This window comes from Hippoglossus hippoglossus, chromosome 23, assembly GCF_009819705.1.
Source record: "Hippoglossus hippoglossus isolate fHipHip1 chromosome 23, fHipHip1.pri, whole genome shotgun sequence".
Lineage (NCBI taxonomy): Eukaryota > Metazoa > Chordata > Actinopteri > Pleuronectiformes > Pleuronectidae > Hippoglossus > Hippoglossus hippoglossus.
Genome location: NC_047173.1, coordinates 4,110,167 through 4,129,687, shown reverse-complemented (window position 1 = coordinate 4,129,687; position 19,521 = coordinate 4,110,167). Strand labels below are relative to the sequence as shown.

The 19,521-nt window shown below is 42.7% G+C and overlaps 2 protein-coding genes across 4 annotated transcripts in view; one reads left to right on the top strand and one right to left on the bottom strand.

Annotated features, from left to right (window-relative positions):
* cdk17 (cyclin-dependent kinase 17) overlaps window positions 1-9,041 on the top strand; it is a 37,773-nt gene extending 28,732 nt beyond the window's left edge. The window contains exons 5-18 of one of the 3 annotated variants that reach the window (XR_004613066.1): window positions 539-664; window positions 1,481-1,537; window positions 1,645-1,759; window positions 1,960-2,054; window positions 2,486-2,548; window positions 3,005-3,128; window positions 3,250-3,370; window positions 3,511-3,608; window positions 3,711-3,816; window positions 4,167-4,209; window positions 4,716-4,806; window positions 4,918-4,995; window positions 5,739-5,876; window positions 5,909-9,041. Coding sequence is in view for 2 of the 3 variants with exons in the window: in XM_034578218.1 (XP_034434109.1) it covers window positions 539-664; window positions 1,481-1,537; window positions 1,645-1,759; window positions 1,960-2,054; window positions 2,486-2,548; window positions 3,005-3,128; window positions 3,250-3,370; window positions 3,511-3,608; window positions 3,711-3,816; window positions 4,167-4,209; window positions 4,716-4,806; window positions 4,918-4,995; window positions 5,092-5,141 (1,167 nt within the window). In the remaining variant the exon portion in view is untranslated. Of the gene's footprint in view, window positions 1-538; window positions 665-1,480; window positions 1,538-1,644; window positions 1,760-1,959; window positions 2,055-2,485; window positions 2,549-3,004; window positions 3,129-3,249; window positions 3,371-3,510; window positions 3,609-3,710; window positions 3,817-4,166; window positions 4,210-4,715; window positions 4,807-4,917; window positions 4,996-5,091; window positions 5,171-5,738 lie in introns of all 3 variants that reach the window. The other 2 variants (XM_034578218.1, XM_034578219.1) reach the window with 2 other exon arrangements.
* Window positions 8,824-18,893, bottom strand: elk3 (ETS transcription factor ELK3). Its single transcript, XM_034578220.1, has 5 exons — window positions 18,489-18,893; window positions 14,898-15,133; window positions 14,061-14,780; window positions 12,309-12,431; window positions 8,824-10,951 (listed from the first exon to the last, which is right to left on the bottom strand). Exons 2-5 carry the CDS (start codon window positions 15,102-15,104, stop codon window positions 10,862-10,864), a joined length of 1,140 nt encoding a protein of 379 aa, XP_034434111.1. The 5' UTR covers window positions 15,105-15,133; window positions 18,489-18,893; the 3' UTR covers window positions 8,824-10,861.
* Between the last annotated feature and the right edge of the window lie 628 nt (window positions 18,894-19,521).

Genomic DNA, 19,521 nt, shown 5'->3' with positions numbered 1-19,521 from the left:
ATCTGATCTGTATAAAGTTTTGCTGTTCAGCAGCAATCACGCGTCCAAACACCACCTCTTACTTTTACCCCTCATGAGATGGTGATCGACCTGATCTGTCTTCTCGCTGTGGGAGTAGCAAGAGAAGAAAACAAGTTATTTTAAACACTGTGCATGTGTGTGTACGTGTGTGTGTGTGTTTTTATGTGTGGGTAGACTCAGTTGCCTACATTGCGTTGTGCTACTTGCTGCTGAAACAGGTCCCAAGCTTCACATGGACACAAGGCATGCAGCAGTATTTTTCTCGTGGTGTGATGTGAGCAGATTGCCGAACAGCAACAGTGTGACATACAATCATAAGCTCATGCTGTTAACTATCAAAGTGTATAAGTATGAGTGGCACGAATTTAATCTGGTTTTAGAGATTTTCAGCTCAAAATACTCTGTTTCTTTTCCACAAGCCGCAAACTTCTTAATAAACTCGACATCCACCACAGGAATGTCAAATTAAAAGCTGGCCTCAATCCTTAACTGTGTTTTATATGGGTTTGTGTTGCAGGACCTCAACAAGCGTCTGTCGCTGCCAGCTGACATCCGAATTCCCGACGGTTACCTGGAGAAGCTGCAGCTCAGCAGTCCGCCCTTCGACCAGCCACTCAGCCGACGCTCCCGCCGGGCTTCTCTGGTCAGTGCATGTGTGCGTCTGTTTGTCTACCTCTGTGTGCGCCACCTTTATTGCTTTGTGTTGCTCGCAGACTCCTCTCTGTGCTGGTTACCATGGCAACAGGCCCAGTGTGAGCCGAGGAAGGTTTTATCTGGAGTCACCAGCGACCACCTCCCGCCTTTAGCCCATCAAATTAGATTATATTACTCAACTGGGGTGTGATCATGCAGCTTATTTGCAGACAAGGTGGCATGGTTTATGTACATGAGGACCAAAGATGTCTGACAGTTTCTAAAGGAACGAATGAAACTTGTCTCTTTTTTAAAAGTAACTACTGATCATTTATTTAGCTTTTTTCATTCTCCACCTCCAGATATTTCCTGAAGCTATTACAGAGAGTCTGGGGGGGAATTCAGACATTGTTCATAAGAACCATGTTGAAAGGACAGTCTGTAAACCTCTGATCTAACACGTTGACTGTTCTTATTATGTTTGGTGTCGGTGTCTCTGAAACAAAAATCTTCATGCTGCATTTCTGCATCGTTGTCCAATACGTGAACAAGAAATCCATCACATTAGAAGCACAGACACCAACATGAACAAAGGACTGACCGATATGAAACACAGCTGCTTTTTGTTTTTAACTGAAGAGTTATCTTGACTTTCTGAATTAGAAAATGGTACTGTAAGTCTGCAGAAATAAGTTTGACTGTTGCAAGAGCAGTAAAACCACACATTCTCAAATCCAAAATGAGTTATAGCCTTATAGACATGTCTGATTGCTGATCATTATTGTAATTTATACTTAATCTTGAGTTTCTTCTGCCTTTTCCTCAGTCGGAGATCGGTTTTGGGAAGTTGGAGACGTACATTAAGCTGGACAAACTGGGAGAGGTGAGGAGGGACTGAAAATCCAGATGTGCCAATAACAAAAAAAAGACTATGCTTTGTAACTCTCTTTAAGTCAGTAATGTTCATCCAGCATTATGTTGTGGTTTTAGGGAACCTACGCCACAGTATTCAAAGGACGCAGTAAGCTTACGGACAACCTGGTGGCGCTGAAGGAGATCAGGTTGGAGCACGAGGAGGGAGCGCCATGCACCGCCATCAGAGAGGGTAATTCTACATTTTACACCTTTTACCGGCAATAACTCGGCTTCATCAGCTCCATGTTACATTCCTATGGGAATAAAGGTCTTGTCATATTGGTGGTTGATTTTCTTATGATGATCACAGACTGGAGGCTGAAAGGTATCTATATTTATCTATTATTTTTAAGTGTGTATGTGTGTTTATCTCTGTTTCTGTCTTTGTAGTGTCATTACTGAAGGACCTCAAACACGCCAACATCGTGACGCTACACGACATCGTTCACACTGAAAAGAGCCTAACGCTCGTCTTCGAGTACCTGGTGAGGCTCTTAGTTCTCAGAGCGTGATGGTCTTCATGAAAACACATTGGCTGATATTATTTATGAATTAAAAAACAATTACAGCATTTTAATTGTTTTCTCAACTGTTTTTACAAGCATTCATCATAGTTAAAGATCACACCCACACACTTTTGCCAACCCTCTTAGGTTACTTTATTCTTATTAATTTACAAACAGCATTGAAAACAATTAAGTCTATATTTGCCATTCATCATAGTGGATGAGAAGTAGTCATGTTTTGCAAAATCTTATTAGAACGATGTCAGGTTGCCATCATTATTTATTCATTCTGTAAAACAGAAAAGTGATGAGGTGAAATGTATTTGGAAAAAAAAAGGAAAGAATTGTGAAGGTGGAGGTCTGGGTGTTTTCGTATCTTGTCTGTCTAATAGCTCCTTCTTTTCCTGTAGGATAAGGATCTGAAACAGTACATGGATGACTGTGGAAACATAATGAGCATGCACAATGTGAAGGTGAGGACACTTTCCAATTGTTTCAATTCCCTCCTTGTGGAAACATTCAACTCTGCTTTCCCCCTTCTTGTTCTACATTTGTTCAATACGTCGATTTTAGCAGGACAAAGGTTTCAACATAACATTGCACTAGTCAATGGCCTTTTTGTTTAAATAGTCTGAGCTACTTCGGGCACTTTCACTTAAGTCCACTCCCTATATTGCAAAGGGAAAACTAAACCAACCAGATCAATTGTAAACAATGTAACAAAAGACATGAACTCTTGTTCAGACTTTCAGATGTGAAAAAGCTGCTGATGTGTGGTGTAGTCTTTTTTGTTATTTGTTTGCATTTCCATCCCATCTGAAGAACTGAGACATTTGACCCCTATGATAAAGGAATGTGTATGGAAGATATAGGGTTTGCACATGATAATGCTTATTTACACTTCAGATATTTCCCTCATGTCTTTCCAGATCTTCCTGTTCCAAATATTGCGAGGGCTGTCATACTGTCACAAGAGGAAAGTTCTCCACAGGGACCTGAAGCCTCAGAACCTCCTCATCAATGAGAAAGGCGAACTCAAACTGGCTGATTTTGGTGCGTGGAGGATCACATTTGTTATTTTTGCACGATATCTGTTTTATTTCCTCTCTGTGCTATGCTACTTTCCTGTGTGAGAAATCCTGACGTGTGTTCATGTCTGTGGTGGGTTTGTCAGGTCTGGCGAGGGCCAAGTCCGTCCCAACTAAAACCTACTCCAACGAGGTGGTGACGCTTTGGTATCGGCCTCCTGATGTTCTGCTGGGATCCTCTGAGTACTCGACACAGATCGACATGTGGTACGAGTCTCACAACAACCCTGCTACTAGATAGATAGATATTTGACTTTTTTACATTAGCAATGCATTGAATGACTTTGAGGTGCTAAAAAGTTATATAGTAGATAATATGAATAAATATTCTGACTGTGTGTCTGCAGGGGCGTTGGTTGTATATTTTATGAGATGGCTGCAGGTCGGCCGCTGTTCCCCGGCTCCACCGTGGAGGACGAGCTCCACCTCATCTTCAGGTTACTGGGTGAGCAGCTTCTGCCAGATCAGATCACCATGGCAACACAAATGTTCCACCACACGTTATTCACAAACTGTGTGTTGGTTTGCTGTGACTGTGTGACTTCAGGAGCGCCCAATGAGGAGAAATGGCCAGGAATCTCCTCCATCGAAGAGTTCAAATCCTACAACTTCCCCAAATACAAACCACAGCCGTTAATCAACCACGCTCCCAGGTACTGTGTGTGTGTGTGTGTGTGTGTGTGTGTGTGTGTGTGTGTGTGTGTGTGTGTGTGTGTGTGTGTGTGTGTGTGTGTGTGTGTGTGTGTGTGTGTGTGTGTGTGTGTGTGTGTGTGTGTGTGTGTGTGTGTGTGTGTGTGTGTTCTTATGAGTACATTTGTGGTTGTTTTTTATGCACCCATACCTCTATTTTTTTGTGCGTGTGTCAATGTGCCACTGGCAGGAAATCCTGTGGAACATTTCACTGACGGCTGGCCACTTCCTTCCTCCCAAGAGCCCCTACATTCCCATCAGCCTCTGCTGCACGCAGACAATAAACTGTTGCTCTTCCTTTTGTCTCCTCTAGGCTGGACAGTGAAGGCATCGAGCTGCTGCTGTCTTTCCTCAGAGTGAGTGCTTACTGTCTTTATATTACCCAGAATGCACATCACTGAACAGATTTATAAAGCAATTACCCTCATCTATATACAATACTTATGGAAACGGCACAATTCCCCTTCATAAATATTATTACTATTGGTAGTGGTTGAATTAGTGTTTAGAGTTTTATGTGGTTTCATTGACAAACGTAAAATCGTCATGAGATTATATTTGTTATTTCTTTTATCTCAAAGTTACAGCTTGTTATGAGACAAATTTTGATAAAATCACAAAATACAGTAAAATAATGACTTGAATAATGCGGTTTCCCACAATATACTAGTTTATCAGATGCAATTTTGTCTGATGAAAAAAGTAATAGTTATCGTTTATAAGCATTTATAAGTATTGCCTTCAGTACTAATTGTAGACAGCAGGGGGCGCATTACTATCAGTGGTGTCTGAGCAGTTCAACCACTGGAGACTGGAGACATTATTTAGATTAGGTTGATGTTTCCTGTTCCTCTCCTCACAGTACGAATCCAAGAAGAGGATTTCAGCGGAGGAGGCGATGAAGCATTCCCACTTCAGGCAGCTCGGGATGAAAATCCAAACACTGCCTGAGAGTAAGATTATAAAGCTGCAGTCTTTTCTGGCTCTTTCTTACTGTGTGGTGTTTTTTTTTTTCCTACGTTCAGACAATTTGCTGTAGATTGAAACTTTCCTCTGTGTTGCAGGTGTATCCATATTCACATTAAAAGAAATTCAGCTGCAGAAAGACCCCGGCTACAGGAACTCCTCGTATACAGAGTCAGGTGGGAACTCATCCAGATGCTTCAGCATGTCACCTAATGATATCATTAGATAAAGATACTTCCCGATTCCGATACATGGATTTTGTGTATCTGCAGCTACCGAGTACCGATCCAATACAAGTACTTTTGAAAAAACTGTACTTTAACAGCTGTATGCTACTAACGCTGGATAGAGGTGATGCTTGCCATCATTGTGTGGCACTAATGTTGTAATGTTGCAACACTCGAACTTAAAGTCTCGAACACGTCATCATTTTACTTGTTGGATTTTTTTGTGTGAAATGTTGCCAAATTGCTGTCATTGTTGCTAGCTCTGGCTAATGCTACTCTACTGTCTTTTGTGGAGACCCAGTCGCCGCTTAAAATTTGATGCTTTCTAGGTGTCACGGCACAGCTGCCCTTTTCCTTTTCGGCTTGTCCAGGCACGTGTACTTGTCTACTCAAATAGACAAGTATCAAGTTTAAAGCTGCAACTGGCTTGTCGAAAAGTGACTCTGCTCATTTCAGTCAACATCTGTTTTCGCTTACTTCCATTGTGGTTGTGTTTCCGTGGTGTGGCTTTTGCATTCGTGTTGTGGCTTTTGAGGTTGTGTTGTGGCTTTTAACTTTTATATTTTCTGTTTATGCGCTTGTGTGATGCTTCTCAGCCACCGTATCACCCCCCCTAAAAAGTGACTTTATATAATAGCGTCATTGATATAAGGCAAATGCATTATGGGTATTGTATTCTTCTTTTCTTCCAGGCAACGGCAAGATCAACAGGAGGCAGAGCATGCTCTTCTAATGTTCAGTGACGGTCGACTGCCCCCCCTCATCATCACTCCCCATCAATCTCTCGCATGAGCCCACCTCCTTTCAGAGTGACACCCCTCCAACTACCTACACACACACACACACACACACACACACACACACACACACACACACACACACACACACACACACCTCTGAGCAATTGACTCTGGGTTGAATCTGTTTGGAAACTGTGTTTATTTATTGGGGGGAACGGGGTGAGGTTGAATTTATTTGCTGCTAAACTACTACTGTCTGTATTTAACACACTGTGTGTGTGCATGTGTGTGTGTGTGTGTGTGTACATGATGTGAACTCGAGACGCCGTGCACAGTTCAGCAGTCAGTAAGGTTACTTTGTCTTCTGACTGCGATTCTCTGGCTTCGTTTGAGTTAGAATTCCACGGATGTTGATGTCGACGCTGTGATCCCAAGTTGTTGTTCTTGTTGTCGTGCTCGGAGACCGAACGCTTCAGTTTTCTCCATTTTTTTCCTTTTATAAATATGTATATCTATATAAATATATATTTGGAGTTTATGTTTTGTTTTCCTTCGAGCTTCCTTGACCGAACTCCACAGCATTTCCAGGTTTAGAAAGACTGGGACAGCTAAATTGTTGGGGGAAAAAATGATTCCTCTGGATTCCTTATCATCAGTCGTCCGTAACATTTCAGACGGACTCTGCTTTGAGAGGTCCGGCTGGTCTCAAGGGGTTTCCCTGAGGGTCTGTGATCGGACTGTGTTAACTGAGGGTTAAGAAGCACACAGAGTCCAGTAAAGCTGGGAGAACCTTGAACCAACTTGTGGTTCTTTCCAACCAATCTGGCTCAGCAACAAGACCGAACCTGAGGAACAGGGGAAGGCAACCAGTCGGGAAGATGAGCAGAAAGCACAGATGAAAGAGGAGGAATACTGGAGCCGAACAGGAAACCACGTGATATCCCACAGGAAGCCAGAAAGCCTTCCGTAAGACCCCTCAACAAACTGCCAGGACTTCTGTGCTTTTTGTTTTTTGTAATGCAAGCTACACCTTCTCGCTCTGTGTCATTCGCAGATCTCACTGCAGTAACTCTTTGTTTTTAACTTGCACTTCAGTGTGGTGTTATGGAATCAGGGACCCGGGCCTCGACACGGCCGAGTTTACCCAACAGTATTAAGATGTGTACTCTGTATCTGTGAACTTTGACCTCTCCTTGTGAAACAACGGTGTCATTGTGGCATGTTTTGGGAGGGGGCGGGGTTGGCGGGGTGGGACAGCGGGGACCAGTAGAGTGTGTTTCAAAGCAAAATGGTTGTTTTCCACTTGGCCTCGAACCACTGCTCTCTCCAGCTTTTGTACACAAGACGACAAAAGAAAAGATTTCAAATTGAAATGTTCGATTTAACGGCCCGCTGTGTTGTTTGCAACTGACAGTGATGCTACAGATGCAGCATGTTAAGAAGTCTCACTTTTGACAGCTTTTTCTACTGGAGCTAAAGAACAGAGCCCCGCCCCCCCAACAGCACTTGAACCCTGTGACATTGATGTGCTTTGCATTCCTGGTTGAATTTAGTTGCATGCATCATTTATTTTATAACTGGGAATCAACATAGGTGTAGTCGAGATACAGTATGTCCAGCAGCTGTGTGGTGGTTTTACCATTATTAAGGAAAAGTTCAACATTTTGACAAACACTATTGATATTGTTCTCGTGTCTGTACGGTAAACTAGCTTAGCGCCTCCAAAGCTCTCAAATGAACATGTCACATCTTGTTTGTCTTATCCCAACAAGTGTCACTCACAGTGAGTAGAAATAGCCTGGACTTACCCTTGGCAACTAGGCATTTGTACACTTCTGTATTTGAACAAAGTAAATGAAACAGGTTTTCAGGTTAGCTGTTCCCCCATTTCCAGTTTCAGTGCTAAGCTGAACTCTGATAACTATCTCTTATATGTAATGCACAGACATGAGACTTTCAGTTAACTTTTACTAAACATTGTGTTTCAGTGGTGTTTTAGTCTCTTGAATTTCCAGAGCTGCAACACAGAACAACCACACAAAGAGAAATCAGTCGTGGAAAAGTGAGTGAAGTGAAAAGGCTTCTGCACTAACTGACCCCAGGGATGCATCGGACATCACAAGTTAAACATGAACGAGTGTGTGAATATCCGAGGGGGGGTGGGGTTCTGTAACTGCAGCTTATTGTCTGTCGAGATTTCAATGAGCAACAACCCTAGAGTTCTCTAATTGGTAGAACAGATTAGAAGCGTGCAGGAAGCACCACTAATGCTCGATCAATAACAAACGTCATTAATGTAATAAACATTAACGGAAACACAGTTTGCCGCTGACGGTGTAATAATCCTGTAAACATACTGTATTACCTGTCATTCCTGTAGTTTGTCCTTTCAGTGGTTTTATGAATTAATCAATTAAAGTTCAGCACAAACGGTTACAGCCGATAGAGATGAAGATACCGTACATGGTTTATATTTCTAATAATGTAACAGTTATTGTGTTCATACTAAAACATCCTGTATTACATTGACTCACAGAGCTACGGTTTTCCCCTTGGTAGTTTCGAGTATCTGCATTTTTGGATGCTTCACTTAAAGACCTGTTAACACACATAAGGATGAAAGTTTATTCCAATATTAGCTGCAAACTGTGTTTCTGTTAATGGAGCATTTTGTATATGAACAGCAGTAACATGCATGAAAGGAGATTTCTACAATGGCAAACATATTTATCATTGTAAAACTGTACTTTTTTCAAACGTATGAATGACCTGACTTCATGTGAACATGTCTGAATGCGTGTATGTGTGTGTATGTATGTGTGCCTGATGCATGGAAGGCCTGCTGTGTTGTGAATACGACCTCTCGGAAACACTGAGCTGCCGGTGAACAGTTGGTGTGTGACTTTTTACTGGAACTATTTATTTCTCATAACCATCGAAAAAGTAAATTTAATCTGTTTCATAAACAGTCTGTGCAGCCGTCATTTCTCTGAGTGGTGAATATGAGAGTGTGTTACCAACTAAAGATGAGGTAGCATCTCTGAAAAGTCATTTTATTTTTCAAAAAAACATTTCTCCCAAGCAAACAAATCATGAGAATACACTTCCATTCATCTCTTTATAAAAATAACCAGGACCCATTTTACAAAAAAAGACACTTCTGTGCAGTTTTGACCTGGAATGTCTGTTACAACCTTGTTTTTAAAGCTTAATACATTTACATAAATCTTACAATATCGAAGGCACAGCTGGTACGAGGCGTCAAAAACAAACAAAACAGTGCATTAAAAACAAAAGCATGAAACTGCAGCTGAAGTTAAGTTCACAGCGTCGAGTCAACTTGTCAAAGCAATGCAAAAAGACCGCTCCGGCCAGCAGCTGCTCTGCTAGGAGTCGGTGAAGGTGTCCTCTCTTGTGTCCACGTGTCCAATTTTATACTATTAAATAACTAGCAATAGATATGGTCTATTGAAACTAAGCACAGGGGTAAAAAACTTGACTTGCTATCAGTCATAGCAAGGTCTCTTTACAGGCCTATGAAGCCTGTAGCGTCGAATCATCCAGTTATGGTCCCAGTTCTGGATTTTATATTTGGAGACTTGAAACAGGTGAGAACAGCCCAACATCTGCTTACCTGCACGTCTAACTCTCACTAGTTAATGTGTTATTGCCTGTTTGTTTAATCCCTACAAAGACCAAAGTGTAAAATTGACATGTTGTGGTTTCAGCGTGGTTAGGAGCTGAACTACTTCTTGGCATCACCTTGAATTTGACAAAATAACATTCAGTCCTCAGTAAAAAAAATCTGTTTTCCTTACACAGGTTTTCTGATGGATATTTGGTTATCATGTCCTAGATTTAGATTTTAATTGCATTTCCTGTAGAGCCCTCGGCGACCTGGCTCCTCTCCTGTGGAACCAACATCTCCACATTTAAGGTTACACTTAAAACGTTCCTCTTTCATAAAGCCTCTAGTTAGTTCTGGATCAGGTGAGTCCTGAACCATCCCTTAGTTATGCTGCTATAGGTCTAGACTGCTGGGGGGAACTCCCATCATGCACTGCGCACTTCTTAAAAAACTATTATTATAATAATAAGTCTAGTCATGATTATCTGGTGCTGTTATCAAGAACAACATTATTACATCTATGAATATAACTCTAATAATTTTCATTATATTAGCCAGTCAGACAGAACTCAAATATGAGGGTTACACAACTGTTCCTGGTCTCTCTCTTTTCTCCCCCTCTCCTCCTCTCTCACCCCAACCGGTCGAGGCAGATGGCCGTCCACATTAAATCTGGTTCTAGAAGTTTCTTCTAGGTAATGAGGGAGTTTTCTTTTCTCTCCACAGTCGTCAGTATTTGCTCGTTGTGGGAACTGTTGTGTTTCTCTATAATATTGTCAGGCCTCGACCTTACTATGTAAAGTGCCCTGAGATAATATCTGTTGTGATTTGGCGCTATACACATACAATTTAATCGAACTGAACTTTCTTGTGAACATCTATTCATGTAATGAAGCTGCACTCTGGTCTCATAGGTTAATGACATTCTGTAGTAAACTTATACAGTCTGTCTCTGTGAGGTGTGAGAGTTTCGGATGAGGATTTCCCAAGATCTCCATTGTCTGAGTCGGGGCAGAAAATAAAATTCATAAAATTGCAGTAGACTGCAATAACAGTCCGTGACTCTTAAACCTAAACCAAGTGGAGCGAGATGAGAGAACATGAGATGAGATGTGCATTTTTTTTTGCATTAAAATAAATTTAGAGGATTTTTCATCCTTAAAAGAAGAAAACATTAAAACAGAAATGAAATGAACATGAGCAGTTTAACTGTGGTAAACACACAAAGCAAAATACTCCTCTCAGAGAGCAAAGCTTCAGAGTGAAGCTCCCGTGTCTTTACGTGATCACTGTAAAGAAACTGGTTTCAAATCAAAGTGTAATCAGACTCAGGGGAAGCCTGTCTCCAGAAATGATGTTCCTCAGCAGAGATTAAAGCTGACTGGCTTTGTCCTGATCTGGACCCGCTCAGTCTGGTTCGGCCCAGCTCTCTTTAATGGGGTTGACATCAGGACTTGTGGGAGCCGGGGGACAACAGCAGGGGAGCATCCATGCAGGGGAATGGCATTGGGATGTGTCCGTTTAACAGAGTGGGAAACTGTCGGGAGACAAGTTACAGTTAAATGCTGAAATGACTACAAATAAAAAACTTGTGAGGTCCAAAAACATATAGCCTCTTTACAAAAATCTGCTTTAAAAAACAATGTATTGACTCTAACATAGAGTGAAGAAACGAATCACAAAAACAACATATTTCAGTCTCTATTTCTTTTTTTTAATCTATGAAAAAATATTGATGCAGAGTAGTCACACTAGCAGTACTACACTAATAAGCAGAAGTACAATAATGTTACTGATTTCACTTCAATCCATCAGAGCTTAAATATGGCCATTACACAACTGCTTCTCTCTAACACCTCATTTGTTAGTGGGGGTAATGTGATGTCATCCCAAAATGTGTAATGTCGCTTCGCGTTTGCGGACATGGGTGGGAGGGGCTCCTGACCAAAAAAAGCCCTCACCCTCTCCCCACCGAGCCAACAGGAAGTTGCCCCCTCTCCTCGTCCACACCAGAACGGAAACATCTGTGGCTTATTTTGAAACCCTGGCACACGGTGAATCACACACACACACACACTTACACACACACTCACTCCGCGAAAACAACAGTAAAATGTAAGTCTGTAGTGTGAGGTGACTAGACAGACCCTGTATTAATGAGAAAGGGCGTTTTTTTTAGCAGGCACAGACTTTTTATCAGTCACCGACAGAGAAAATCAGACTGATGAAGGTCTGTGTGTTTTATTTAAATTAATAGGACTGTCAGAACTGACCCCATAAAAGCCCAATTTACATCAGTCGTTTTCAGACATGAACTCCAAAGGATGTCTGCAGAAGTGGGTCTGGACTTTCTCCAGACTTTGCCTTTCACACAACAACGCAGCAGGAGATTCTCTGCTCAGGCGCTTTCGCAACAACACAGAAATCTCCGGGGGCTAAAGTAAGGGGAGGTGTAGCAGGCCTGTAAACAGCACATCGACACCGGCATCGGCCCTTATCACCGAAAACCCCGTTCAAATCTTGTTAATTGTAAAACACAATATTTTCAGTAAGCTCCCGACAGCTACTTTAAACTACAGTGATAGCAAGTACGACTATGGCAGCAAGTGTTTCATATTGTAGATAAAGTTGAAAATAAATTTCAAATGTAGCTTTATCTTTATATTAGGGTATGGGCTAAACTCTATGTCCAGCTTCAAGCACCTAGTCTGACGACATATGTCACAAACTAGTCTGTTTTAAGTGTAACCAGCTGGTTCTGTCTTCATCTGGTTGGAACTAGTCAGACGTTCTGATGTAGTTTAGGGTACGGGATGAGACAAACTGGATAAAGAATAAGATGAGACAAGACAAGCATGAAAAAAGGGAGCAAGAAACAAATGTACAAGGCTTACCTGGAAGAGGGGGGCGTGGCTCTGAAGCTGTGCAGGGCTGAGGGGTCCCACCGGGCTCAGACTGGACCAGAAATGGATATTGGAGAGCAGAGGACTGGGTGTGAGCAGCAGACCAGACGGAGTCTGCACAGACAAAACCCCACATTAAATATCAGAGGATAAATTCACCAAGATTCACAAACTGTTTATTCTGGCAATAATTCCAGAGAGCTGTACTTCTGCGGTGAAGTTTTCATGTCAGTCTCACCCGGAGCTCAGAGCCACGTCTGCCCTCTCGTGAACTCGCGTCCACCAGACAGACTGACTGACTTGGCAGACTGACTCCATGTAGGTCAGGAAGCTCCATTCATACAGAATTCATGACATCTATTTTCTCCTGTCTCGTCTTTCTTCATGTTTAACTAAGAGCAGTTGGGTTTTCTCTCTGGTTCTGCAGGAGAACATACGTCTCTGTTCCACAACAACAACAACCAACAATTAAACTGGAAATGTCAATATTTTGCACATCAGTGTGACATTTGCACATCACTTGAAAGTCTGCCTGTATAGCAATTACCAATTATATTATATTATTCCATATGCCTCTTATTGGGAAATCCTCCTATTATTTATATATATATATATATATAGTATGCTACAGTGAATTTATACACATTTATATACAGCACATACCATTTTTATACTCATATTCATATTGTATACCATATCTGCCTATATACTAAAAGTCTATATATGCATATGTATACGTCCAATTCAATATGTCATACAAAATGAACAAATACATTATACAATCATCCCATGCCAACTACATTTCTCTACAAACAATATTTCAGTCTGAAAGGTGTATATTATGTACGTATTCTGTGTAGTTTTATTTTAGTGCTTTAAACTATTGTCAGCTGTTTAATACTAGCTGGCTAATAAAGACATAAAAAGTATGAAAGCTGTCTTTTAAGGCAGAAACTAAGTCTACAATACAACCTGTGAAAATAATAACAGCTCTCACCTTCAGCTATACACTCTGACTTGGCCACTAATCAGTCAGTACATTAATTTCCCTGCTCATTTATAAACTTTACTAAACTTCATTTCCACTAAGCTACTTGTTAAGGAGCAGCTTACGATGGGCTTTCATCAGTGTTTTAACGGCTTCCGCTGATTCACTTGGCAAATCAAGTCGACTAAGAAGATATCGACTTGAACGGCAGCCACTATAAACTGGTTTGAGGCTCTTTAATCATTTAATTTGGGATATAGGCCACAGTGAAAAGGGAGGAAGCGTCTTGAAAAGGTTCCTGTATTCTGAAAAGCAGGTTGCGAGGACAGACAGCGGCTGTTCACATGACCACACTACAACATGTAATGACTAACGAGTGTAGTTGAGCCATCAGCCATATTTTCCATCAGCGATGTACACATAGCAGTGTATGATTACTGGGTCTGGATGAAAGCGTCAGCTGAATGCCTGAGTGTAGTCAGACTGTCCTGGTTTGGTCAGCGTGTTGTTGCCAGTGAATCTGGAGCTTCAGGAACATGTGGCTTCACTTATGAACCTCCTCCCTCCCTCTCTCCCTTCCTCCCTCGCCTCCTCCTTTCTTTCCGCTCACCTCTGTCTATCTCCTCCCTGTCTGACTTTCTTCACCCGAAATTTCCCCTCCACCTCCTCTCCTCCCTCGCCCACAAACCACTGCCTTCACAGGGAGCAGTGTGCGTGTGAAGTGATGTTAATACCCATGTGATGTGACACTGTACCTGTGCGGTGAGGAAAGCTGGGGTCAGGGACCCTGAAGGCAAAGCCGGGCTGTTGAGGGCGATGGAGACAAGGTCACTTCCTGTCAGCAGGAGGGAGGAGGCGGAGATTTCCAAGCCTTTGGGTTTCCTGCTCTTCGAAGGCCCACCATTGGCCAAGCCCCTCCTCTCTGGCGTGGTGGTGCTCTGTGACCTCTCCCTTTCTCTCTGACCTGACGACAGGTTTAAAGGTTGAGCGATCTGCTCCGACTCATCAGTATCTGTGCTCTGGCTCCGCCCCCTCCAATACGCGTGGTTGGGGCTTTGTTGCGGAGAGGTGGAGCAGGTGGGTGAGTGGGCCGGCCCGGGAGACGGCCTGGAGGAGTGTGAGGTGTCACTCGAGGATGGGGGTGGGGTGGAGGGGAGGGAGGAGTGACCACGGTTAGTTATGAACCGGATGACAGAAGAGCTGTCATCGTGGCGACCGGACCGGGGCTCCATCTTGATCGGCCGGTGTTGTTCCAGGGAGTGTTGCAGGGAGCTGACAGTGAAGGAGGAGTACAGGCCAGAGTGGAGGTATTCGTTTCTGCCACTCCCGTCCTCGTCTTCAGCGTCCGGCTCCGATGTCGCACTTTCCTCGCTGCAACGACCAGACTCCACCATCGCAGGGTCCATCTTCAGGATCTCGGGGAACGACACAAATTTGTAGACAAACTTCTGGCCGATCACTTTCTTGATGATGTTCTGCAGAAGACATGTGGTCCGTGAATTAGAGTTTTCCTACTTCAAAGATATGAGTTGGAATTTCATCAAATCTGTTTTAAACTTTTGCTGTCGTCGATAGGTGCACGTGTCGCATACCTTGTCGTAGTAGTAGCGCAGGGCTCTGCTCAGCTTGTCATAGTTCATGTTGGTCTTGTTCTTGCGCAGCCCCCACAGCTTGGCCACTTCTTCTGACTTGAGCAGCTTGAACTCGCCGTCGTTGGACGTCCAGCGGATGAGGTGTTTGTGGCTCTGGTCGAGCAGAAGCTGCAGCAGGAACTGCCAGAGTGTGATGGAGCTCTCCATGACGGGATGACACCAGAGACACAAGCAATCTGCAGAGGTCAAAGAAGATGAAGACGTAATGAAATCACATCAACCAACATATATTGCAATGTACTGTCAAGACGTATAATGGCCGCTTCTGTTTTCTGTTAGGTTGGGAGGGAAATGAATGGGATGTCAAATCAGGACAGTGGCCCTTTTTTTGAGTACAGCTAAAGCTAAAGTTTCACTTGACAAAGTCTTTGAATATAGGGAAACAGGAACAATTGTTGCTGATGGGAAATGTAGTTTCTCATTTGGAAGACTTCAACGTTTTTTGACTACAGCAAAACAAGCTGTAAACTCAACATTGGCATATTTATCAGTTATGGCTGAAATGTCAGCTGTTTTGCTGAGGTCAAAAAACTTTGCTAGATTGCAAGCTGTATGCTGTAAATCCAAAACAATAAGCTGAAAGATGCTAAAATGACCCATAGAGTTGACAGAAACTGCACACTTGAGTGGCCTTGTTACTATGAGTGGCCTTTTTCACATTACACTGTAGTTCTTTGCTTCATTGATGTTATAAACATATTGACTGTTCTTCCATCTTTAATATTCATTATTAACGGTGAAATTCAGTTGTATACATGAAGCCAGTCTATAGTAAAACATTCTAGATTAAAAGTGTACATGCACTTATGTAGAAAAGGTATTACGATGTGGAAATGTTATCATTATACCTGACATTTGGTAGCGTTTAAAGGTATATAAATAATTTCACACATCCTCAGACTGATTGAGATGGAGACGTCACAGAAAATATGAAAAGAGGGTTTGCTTCCTCTGAAGCGAACCCAGATAAAAACCACAAGCATAACATAGCTGACCATACCCAACAACACCACCCCCGACTCAGACTGGGAATTTCCTGTCCCAAAAACCCTGAACCCACAAACACACAACAACACAAACATGTCAACAGTTTAAAGGCTCCACGGGACAAACCATGTTTACTGTGTGTGTCCCTGACTACGATTCTTGAACAAAATCACACAACATATAAAACCTATATATAACAACAAAACAGGACAAACGCTGACACTGATGCTCCTTCTCCTGTTAATCTAAGAAAGAGTATATTTTTTATACAGTAGGTTGGCAAACTAAACCTTGGATTACTGAATGGAGAAATGAAATAAATCCAGATGCTTTGACACATGACATAAGAGGCCACTGAGTCACTTTCAGGGTTTTATTTCCTTGTATTCATCATATATGAATCTGTTATGACTGAAAGGACATCATGCTTAGGTTCACATCTTTACTTACAGACTCTCAATAAAGGAGTTGTGTAAGTTTCTACATAAACAACTAACCCTTCCTTTACCATGGAGAGACTTATCATCCTTTAAAATAGACGTCAGCATCCGGCCGTTAGCGAGATCAAATTACATTCTGTCATAGATTATTCATACACCTTACTTTTCACCAAGACAACAATTTGAAAAACATTTCTACCAAAGGCTGCTGCTACAGAACAGTATCACTGTGGAGATATCACTATCACTATTTATAAACGTGATGGGATTATCGTTTAAATTTTACACATTCATGTATGTTTTTGCTTCTACTAATGTGAACAACCATTGTAGGCTACTGGGGGGAAGATGCGTCATTGGTGTGTCCATGCGTGTGCGTGTGTGTGTGTGTATGTGTGTGTTATAGAGCGAAAGGAAGAGAAGATGACCAGACATTGGATGGTTTTCAAATGTTTCCATGGTGATAAAGCAGGATGTGGTCAGTGACCTGCCAAGACAAGCATGGGTCTAACCAACATGTTTACCTGGAAGTCAGACTGTGCACGCCTGTCTGTCTGTCTGTCTGTCTGTCTGTCCTTTGCTCTGTCTCCCTTCCTCAGATGAATTCATAATTAGTAGGAAATACAATACCACACACCACCAAAAGAAAACCATGACAGTTGCATCCAAAATCCCCATGGCAACCACATCTGCTTCCAAAGTGGAGAAACATTGTAGCTGAAGACCTCACCTCCAAAGGTAATGGCTGCTCCACCTGCCCTCACAACAACATGGTCCAGTAAGACTATCGGGCATCTGAATCAATACAAAGACACAGTATGCACTGGTCTTTGTTTCATTGTCTTTCTAACAGGAAACCAACCAGCAGAGAGGGGAGAGTCCATGTGGTGCAAACAATGATCCACCATCACAAACACACGTACAAGCAGCCATATCCCTTGCTTCCTTTTTCCTGCAGGGTGTGTGTGTTAAGTGATGGAAGAACAGCGGGGCCTTCTGTCTAAACCAGGACTTCCTGTCATTCAGCTTCAGGGGTGTCTTTCCTGGAGAAAGGCCTTCCCTCTCGGGGAGGCAGGACTTCCGGTCACCGGGATTCACCAGGAACACACATACACACACACTTATTTGTGTTAATATCTATTATTGTCAACACTTAGCGGATGCAGAAGTTGTGCACCACCTCAACACTACACACACACACACACACACACACACACACACACACGCAGATTCATGACAATACATGTTGACGCACATATGTCCTGATGTCTATCTGTGCTCAGCCTCTGACGTTTTTTCTTCTCACAACTCTAGACTGGAAAGAAACAAAGCTGAAGAAACTATTGATAATGAATTTTCTGAAAAGTGTCATGCTTCCCCAGTCTAACAGTTTGACAGTCTATGAACTCTCTGCCTCTCTCCACATAGACCCCCCCACACACACAGTATGGACCCCCCTCTCTAAATGTAAATGTATCAGATATCATCAGCCTTGTGTATCGTGGACCGTTTTCAGTCCAACATAAACAAACCAAACAACACATGACTCGACTCTCCATCCATATTCTATGGGCTACTTATTTCTTATTTTTGGACCTGTGCGAGTGTGTGTGTGTGTGTGTGTGTTGGGGGGGGGGATGTTCTTGCTGGAACTCAAATGGTTCTTTGTTTTGCACCAGTGACTCATTTTCAAGATGTTGTCTGCTGCCAGCTTCAATCCGGAAGCGCATGGCAATTAGTCTGCGAGGTCCAGACAAACCAGAAAGTCTACTACTGGATTTTAAAGGAGCCACGGCAGATTTTTCCACTGCAGCCTGTACACTAACCTCTTTTCGGTCACTTTTCAAATGTGACAGAAATTGGAGCAACTTTACGCATAAGCTTGTGCCAAATGGAGGCTTCTGGAGCGTGACTAAAACACATTTTACGCACAACTTCTACGCGCAGTTTTAACACGTCATTATATGTTGTTTCCGTGTTACCTGTGGGCATCTGAACATACAGTGAATACGGAAACAGCTAAAACAAGTCTGCCTCTTCCTCTCCATTACGCACAAGCGCGCAGATACATAACTCAACAAAGTTGTAGGGATCATGCACCTACCCGGCGGTGGACGTCGGCTGTTCCTCTGTCCGTCTGCCCGTGAGAGACGTGTGCGTGTGTGTTTTTGTCTTAAAGCGGGGAGTGTGCGTTGTGTTGGGGCTCCATGCCGCTGCCGCTGCCGATGTCTGAAAGCGGATCCGGAGCTTTTCTCTCTCCCTCCTCAGAGCAGGAAGTCGGGACGCGCAGACGGAGAACCGGCGCACTTCCTCTGGCGCAGTATTCCCGTCTGTACACACACGCACGCACGCAAACACACTCACAGAGAGAGAGAGAGAGAGAGAGAGAGAGAGAGAATCTCAATTTCCGATAAACACACCCCCTCCGTTAAATCACTCTCTCGCGCGCACGGACTGAAGCCACGCGCAACACACACTCTTTCAGATCTGCACACACACTTAACATCACGCACATAAACAGCTCAAAACAGTTTACATGCAAAGTATCTCTCTCTCTCTCTCTCACAAACACACACACACACACACTGAAATATTGCAGTTCCGACTGCAAAGCCAACTGACAACTGACGTCACCCTCTTCCTGTTCAACGGGAGGGGTTCCTGTTCCTGGACGCGCACACACACACACGCACACAGACAGACGCATTAATATGTTGCCCAATTTTGTGTATCACTTTCTGAAGGGGGGAAGGGGCTGAATTCGGCATTCAGACAAATTAAGCACGAATTAAAAGATATAATTTTTTAGCCAACCTTTTTTGGGTCATCAGGACTAGAGAAGCGCTTTATGGATGCTGGTCATTTACCTTGTGCATAATTAAGCTTCTCGTTTATTCACATTCTTTGTGTATTTTAATTAATCATTTTTTGTTATATGACTTCATTCCACATTTGTGCATTGAACGTGTTTACCACAATTAGTGTCTGTGGTATTTAATACTGACTGTAATGTTATGTACTGTGGATGAGTTTTAGGTTTAGAACTGCTGACGTCTCACATGAGCCATTACCACGTGACATAGGATGGAATTATTAGTTACCAGTAAAGGACCCAGATCTATTTCCATCCTGTTGGC

What these genes read in the sequence shown, in the direction of transcription:
- elk3 (XM_034578220.1), bottom strand. Translation starts at nt 15,104, where the DNA reads ATGGAGAGCTCCATCACACTCTGGCAGTTCCTGCTGCAGCTTCTGCTC. An exon ending in TGCGCTACTACTACGACAAG is followed by an intron (nt 14,781 to 14,897) that starts GTATGCGACACG and finishes TGTCTTCTGCAG; the next exon opens with AACATCATCAAGAAAGTGAT. An exon ending in GCCACGCCCCCCTCTTCCAG is followed by an intron (nt 10,952 to 12,308) that starts GTAAGCCTTGTA and finishes GTCTCCCGACAG; the next exon opens with TTTCCCACTCTGTTAAACGG.